Here is a 7319-nt window from a genome sequence, read left to right as displayed (position 1 = left end):
GTTTCTCGGCTGGCCTGGGAACGCCTTGGGATTCCCCCGGAGGAGCTGGCCCAAGTGGCTGGGGAGAGGGAAGTCTGGGTCTCCCTGCTTAGGCTGCTGCCCCCGCGACCCGACCCCGGATAAGCGGAAGAGAATGGATGGATGGATGGATATTAGCTATTTTTTAAAATATATTTTATCCTGTTCAAACGCCTGTTTATTTCTTTAGTTTTAAGACTATAAATCCGTTTTAGAAATGGCCACAGCGAGCTAACAAATATTAGCTTTCAGCACAGTTTGATCATGGCCGCTTCTATATTAGATTTCTGTAGTCTTAATTCTCAACATTTAATAAAAGTTAAAGCAAATGGCCGTGTATAAACCTTCACATGTTAACAGTTTAACGTCACACGCGTATTTCAGCAGAAATATTCTGTTTTTTCTCCAGAAAAGTGTTAGCATTAGCTGCTAGCTAGCTACTACTGCTGACAAATAACTGCAGAGTTTTGAGTAAATAATTGTCTGATGTGAAACTGAATGTGATGTAAAGCTTTATAACATAATATTAGCTAGTTTTTAATATTTTACATCAATCAAAGTGCTGTAAAAATTATACAGATTTAAAAAAAAAAATCCATTTTGAATGTGTACCTGCTAGCTAACTAGCCGTTATTAGCTTGTTAAAACGGTTTGAGTATTCCACTTTAAATTAAATTTCTGCTAATTTAATTTTTAAAGTTTTATAAGAGTTTATGCAAATGTGTAAATCTTCACATGTTAACAGCGTCACATTTAACAAGTGTTTCAGAAGAAATATTATTGTATTTTCTGCGGTAACTGCAGCAGAAGTGTTACAGCTAGCTGTTAGCTAGCTGCGAGCTGTTAGCCGGCTGGCACTAAATAACCACAGAGTTTTGTGTAAATAATTATGTAAAGTAAAATAAAAAGTTTTTTAAAACATGGTTCTTATAAAATGTGATTAAAGTTTAGAAACTGAAGCTGTTTTGAGACGGTAGTGATCCTCTTTGCTGTTAGCTAGCTGTTAGCTCGTCAAACTGGTCAGAATTAAACCTTCAAACTGAGATTATTCAAAGAGATATCCACAACAGGTAAAATATTAACTGTTCAGAACCTTTCCACAGAACCCCACAAAGATCTGAACTTCCCCCTAAAACCATTTTTATTAATAGAAGTTTTCATAAACCTTTACTGATCGGATTCAGACCAGAAACATTTATCTGAAATGTTTTTTTCCTCCTCTCCCGGCATGTTTCGCCTGTTTTTTCATGTGAAGCTAAAACCTTTCGGCTGTAAAGTCTGAACTCAGATCGTTTTTGAGCTGAAATCCAAAGTGCAGCAGAGGCTGAAGATGATTTCCTCCTCTCGGCTCCTCGTTCACATTTTGCTAACGTGCAGCTTTAAATCTCGTGTTTCTTCTGTTTCCGACCTGTCAACCCGAGGTGTTGACAGGACGGATCCGCGGCGTGTCCCGACAGAAACCCGGATCCACCTCACCGGGTCCAGAGCTGTTTCCCTCCTTCAGTCTCTGCGATCCGAGGATCACGTCACTGAAGCGGGTCTTTGTTTCGTCACCTGGTCAGGATAAGTGCTTTACCACCAAAAAACAAAAAAACAGCCGCTCTAGTGCATGAAACTGCAATATCTTGTCCTAACAGCTGTCGAGCATTCTGAAATGTGAATATTCTTTGTTGTCTTCCAGTCCAGTAGGATGCATACGGCTTACATTGAAAAGATTTCCCTTAAAATCTGTAAATCGTTTGATCAGTTTCCCGTAAACAAGGTTCGTGACGTTCTGCAGAAACGTTTTCTGAAGGCGAGCAGCTTGTTCTCCTGGACCGTCGCCTCAGTTGGATGAACTCAGCTGCGGTTTTCCTTCCTTCCATCGGTAAAAGTTTGAATCTTTCTTCTACTCTCTATTCTATCGTGAAACTACGACTCCGCCGGGACCGAATGTGAACTCTCAGCTACACAAACGTCTCTGCAGTCGTGGGATTACTCCGTCACCGTCGCTTCCGTCTCACACTTCAGCTTCAGCTGCGGCTCGTTGCCGTCGGACACGCTGGACAAAGATGGCGGCGGAGGTGTGGCTTCGTCGAAGCCCTTCTCCACCCGCATGTCCCCGTTCACCTCGCCGTGGGCGGGCGGGGACTCGTGGGTGCGCATGTGCTTGGCCAGGTGGTCGTTGCGCATGAAGACCCGCGGGCACAGCGCGCAGCTGAACTTCTTGGCGCCGGTGTGCGTCTGTAGGTGGCGCTGCAGCTCGTCGGAGCGGGTGAACCTCTTCCCGCAGAAGAGCCAGTTGCAGACGAACGGCCGGTCGCCGCTGTGCCAGCGCAGGTGGGCCTTCAGGTGTGACGTCTTGGCGTAGGCTTTGCCGCAGCCGGGGATGTGGCAGTTGTGCATGTGCTTCCTCCGGCTGTCGTCGGCGCTCTGCCCCATCTGCTCGGCGTGGATGCAGTTGGGGCAGCGGCACACGGCCTGGCCCCCGCCCCGGGAGGAGGAGCGGCGCTGGGGCTTGGGCCGGGCCGACACCGACGTCTCCTGAGGTTCCTCCAGGGAGAAGGTTTCCTGCTGCAGCATCTCCGGGGCCAGCGGCTCCATCTTGAACCCCTCCTGAGGGAAGAGGTGGGACGAGTGCGAGGCGTGCTGCGCCGGCGGGAGGGTGCACAGCTGCGGGTCGGAACCGTACGGGCCCAACGACGGCTGCAGACCCATGGAGCCGCCCGGGCTCACCGAGGGCAAACCCTGACCCGTCTGCAGGTCGATCCAGCTCCCTGCCTGCACGTCACGATGGAGGTCCCACCAGGAAGGGATGTTCATGTCGTCGGAGCTACCGCTAGGTGGCGCCGTCCGTAACCAGGGCTCGTAGGGGTGGGCCATGAGGGCGGATGGTGCCGGATCAGAACTCGAGGAGAAGAGTCGATCAGAGTCTTTTCAAACGACGCTGAGAGGATCACCACATGGCAGGAAGGTCAGACTTTAGAAAAACCTGCAAAGAGAAAGAAAAACGTTGAAAAGTTTATTTTTACGCCTTGAAGCTGATTCTTCGCTGCGCTGCGAGTGGCGGTGACGAGCGGCGGTGACGAGCGGCGGTGACGAGCGGCGAGCAGCGTGAGGATAGGTGTAACCAAAAAACATTTCTCCGTTTCCCGTCGTGAGCCGTGAGGCCACGCTCTCTGGAGTTTCCTCCCAGTTTAGTTTCCGTAAATATGGGTGCTGCAAACTCTGCCAGGAGTTCTGCAAACACGTCGTTCTGTGAGATTCAACAGAAAAAAATATGTATTTTTCTGCCATTTTGTCCCAAAGAATCGCAGCTCAGTGAGACGGTACCTTAGGAGAAGAAGAAGAAGAAGAAGAAGAAGAAGAAGAAGAGCTGTCTGTCCTTCTTCTTTAGCAAAGAAACAAAAACAACTTTTATAAAGTTTAATTTATTTTTAGATGGAGATACTGGAAACCACAAAGTTCTTACTTTGCTGGTATTTGATCAAATTATGCTTTTGTTCTAATAAGTTTAACTTTAATTAGTTATTTCATGATTAAAATGAAGGTCATGTGACTTCGTGGTTTGGGGGGGGGGGCTTAAAGTCTTACATGGTTAGTGCACAGACTCTGGTTCCAAAAATACAACATAATCAGATATAAATTATTCTGCACACAAATCCAAAATCTCTATTTTTGTTTTGAAGCTGGCTTTTGCTGCGCTTTTATTTTGAAGGAGGATAAGGACATTTACGGTCAGACTGAAACAGGATGAGTTTTTAACAAGGTTTGGACTTTGAGATGTCTGTTTATTGAAGTCAGGAGAACGTCAGAATGTTGCGTTTAAGGGTCGTAGATAAAATCAGAACTTTCAGAGAAACAGGGACACATCAGAGGCTTCGCTGTCTGAAGACCGGAGACGTCAGGACATCTGAGACGTCAGGATATCTGAGATGTCAGGACATCTGGGAAGTCAAAGGAGCAGATCTGTTCTCCGACGGGGAGTTCCTTAAAGCACGTGTCCCTCAGTGTCTCGTCCTTTGGTTCGTTAAAACCGTCCACCTGAGATCTACAGCAGGTAAGACACTGACTGTTCAGAACAGGATTCAGCCGCAGCGTTTCAGATCCAACATTTCTGAGACTCTGAGGCCTAAATCCTTCTACAGCGTCTAAATAAACAGCTCTGGGTGCACCGCCCTCGTTGCCACGGATACCGCAGTTCTCACGCCGCGTGGCCGTGGAGACAGGAGACAGCGGAGGGGGAGGGGCGTGGGACGGACGTGTCCGGGCAGAGGCCTGCCACTAGCATCCGCTGCCAGGTACTTCCCGTGAAGGACCGTCAGAGACGAGCAAAAGAAAACAACATCCTCGGCCCGAGCCGGGAGGCGATGACAGCGATGACAGAGGCATGGCTGCAGGCCAGAGCCCGCCTGCACGCCGGCGAGGAGGTGGAGGACAAACCTGCCTGCACGCCGGCGAGGAGGAGGAGGAGGTGGAGGACAAACCTGGCAGACAGGAGGGCGTTTTTACGACTCCTACGTGATTTACACCGACAGCCTCCAGGCAGGATAGAGACGAGGAAGTCGCCCTGCGTCACACGGAAGCGTCAACATCCAGGAGCCTGAGAACAATAACAGGAGGACAATTACTTTATGTATATAATTATAGGAACACGCGCTGAAATCACATCCTGTCCCAAACACGCTTCAGGAATGTCTCACCTCCGTCATCAGGCGGAGCTTCACCTTCCACAGGTGACAGGAAGCGGCTCAGACCGGGTTTAAGACCTCGAGTCTGACCTGAGGGACCTGATGGGGGACCAGAGCCGGCTGCTGACCACTCTCAGCTACTACCACTCCCTGAGCTGAAGCCAGGCTTTGACTCGCGGTGGCCATCTTAAATTGGAGACGTTCGTCCTGTGGTCACGGCCTGAAGGTCCCGTTAGAACCCGTCCCGAGGTTCAGGAGATATTTTGCTAACAGGGAAGCTCTCAGACGGACTGAAGCTGTCTGAGGAGGACGGAGCTGAGCTGCGTAAAGCCCCCGATGAAAGGTCTGGGGTCAAAGGTCAAACCCGGAGCTTCTTGTCTGTAATCTCAGGAGAATGCTGGCGGTGGGACGGTTGGTTTGTCCCCCCCTGTCCCCCCCGTCCCCCCCGTCCCTCGTAAACGAACAGAAACGTCTTCCTCCCGTCTGACAGGAGGAGCTGGGCCCCGAGGGAGCCGGCTGGTTCTGGTCATAAAACAAGACCCGGCAGAACCAGGCTGCCGTGGAGGGGCGGAGGAACAAACCCGTCATTTTCTCGATGGAAAGATTACAAACCCCAACTCGGAACAATTAAACCGGTCGAGTAAAATATAAATGAAACCAGAACACAGCGATTTGTGAACCTCGCAAACTCACAGCAGAACCAAACAGACACGTCAGCTGTCTAAACTCAGAAAGTGGACCAGTTTCTCCAAAATAAAAAGGGGTAATTTTGAATTTTATGGCAGCAACTCGTCTCTTTAAAGTTGCTCCAGATGTTTGTCCTCTTCTTCTCCCATCAGTCTGTAAACACCTGGACCTGAGGTTGTCCCATTCTGTCTGTTCAACAGTCCTGGAACCTGGACTAATGCACCCCCATACCATCAGAGAGGCAGGCTGACCTCAGAACAGTTCTCCTCTTTGGTCCAGAGGAGACACATCTGTTCACATCTGGCTTCTTCTTTGCCTGATAGAGCTTTAAGCAGCATTTCTGGACGGCACGATGAACTGTGTTTACAGACGGTGTTCCTGAGCAGAACCAGAACCAGAACCTGGGTTTGACCTTTGACCTCAGATGAGACATTTAAAGTCTGTCTGATAATTCACCTCCGGCTGTTTCTTCCTCGGTTTATCTTTTTTGTTTCTCCTCTCCTCTTTTCTTTCAGTCGCGTTTCTGCCATAAAATCCTAAATGATTCAGTTTCTTAGTTTCAACATTTAATATTTTCTCCGTGGGAAAAAAATCTGGGATTTTTATTTTTCCCACGTCGTCGTCAGAGATGGAGCTGAACGGTTTAAAAACCTTTAAACTCTGTTTGGATCTAAACGCTCCGCAGACGGGATTATTACTGATTTATCACAGATTAATCTCTGATTTATCACAGATTTATCACAGATTAATCTCTGATTTATCACAGATTTATCACAGATTAATCTCTGATTTATCACAGATTTATCACAGATTAATCTCTGATTTCTCTCTGATGACAGCTCTACGTCTCAGATGTTTTTTAACGAAGAAGAAAAACAAAAAACTCCTTCAGGTGAAGAAACATTTTTCTTTCCTGAGGTTAAAACAACAAAAACTTCAGACGAGACTCAAGTTTCTCTAAATAACTTCAAAAATCTGGTTTAAATAAAGTTCAAACATCAGATTAAACTTTTTAAATTATTATTATGAACTCATTTTGACGCTCAAAGCGTCTCTTTTATTTAACATGAACTGATTTAAAAACAAAACATCAGTTTATAAAACATTAAGAAGTTTTATTCCACTTCGCTGCACAGGACTTTTATTAACGATAATTTAATCTTCTGTTTTTACTTCCTGCTTTTATTAGTTTTAGGGATAATATTTTATTAAAATTTACTGTAAATAAAACATTTAAAACAGAAAAGTTTAAACAGAACTGATGACTAAGTAATAAAGAATGAAACAACGACTGAAATAAAAATATACTTAATTTTGTTCAGTTTTTGCTCCAGAATTTTATAAACTTTTATTTTCTTTATTAGTTTTATTATTTTCAGCTGCTTTTATAAAAGATTTAAAAACCTAAAATAAAACTTAAATTAATTAAAGCTGCAGGTTTTTATCTGCTGGACTTTCTGATAAATTTTCCTTTTTTTAATAATAAAAAAATAAAATATGAAAAGTTTAAAATGTTAACGAGCATTTTTTAAGAGATATTTATTTATTTTAAACATAATTATTCCTTCAGATTTAGGAGAATCACAAGTTTTTAAAACTGAAACAATAAATATTTAGTTTTAAAAACTTTACCTGAAGTCAGTTTTATGATTTTTATTTAAGCTTTTCTTCTTCTACAGCCAGAAGGAAAATAAAGTTTAAAAAGTTTTAAAAATAAAGTTTTATTTTGATTTTTAGCTCATTTTCTGCTCAAACTCACAGCTTTCTGCCTCACCTGAAGCTCTCAGGTCCTCAGCAGCAGCTTGATATAATAATAATAATAATAATAATAATAATAATAATAATAATAATAATAATAATAATAAATATCTTACCTGCTTGTTGCTCCTCTGACCTCAAACATAAACTCCTCATCGTATTTTCACCTCCGGGTTCAGGTGAAGC

At 44.9% G+C, this 7319-nt stretch overlaps 1 protein-coding gene across 1 annotated transcript; it reads right to left on the bottom strand.

Moving 5' to 3' along the window:
- Positions 1–114: 114 nt before the first annotated feature.
- Positions 115–7319, bottom strand: sp6 (Sp6 transcription factor). The gene is made up of 3 exons (XM_017439768.3): positions 7250–7319; positions 4485–4600; positions 115–2989 (listed from the first exon to the last, which is right to left on the bottom strand). The coding sequence occupies exon 3, from the start codon at positions 2878–2880 to the stop codon at positions 1993–1995; it is 888 nt and encodes a 295-aa protein (XP_017295257.1). The 5' UTR covers positions 2881–2989; positions 4485–4600; positions 7250–7319; the 3' UTR covers positions 115–1992.

This window comes from Kryptolebias marmoratus, linkage group LG3 (genome assembly GCF_001649575.2).
Source record: "Kryptolebias marmoratus isolate JLee-2015 linkage group LG3, ASM164957v2, whole genome shotgun sequence".
NCBI lineage: Eukaryota > Metazoa > Chordata > Actinopteri > Cyprinodontiformes > Rivulidae > Kryptolebias > Kryptolebias marmoratus.
Note: the sequence above shows the minus strand (reverse complement) of the source record. Positions and strands in the feature narration are given on the sequence as shown.

Bases quoted from the DNA above. Each gene is read 5' to 3' on its own strand.
- sp6 (XM_017439768.3), bottom strand. From the start codon at position 2,880: ATGGCCCACCCCTACGAGCCCTGGTTACGGACGGCGCCACCTAGCGGT.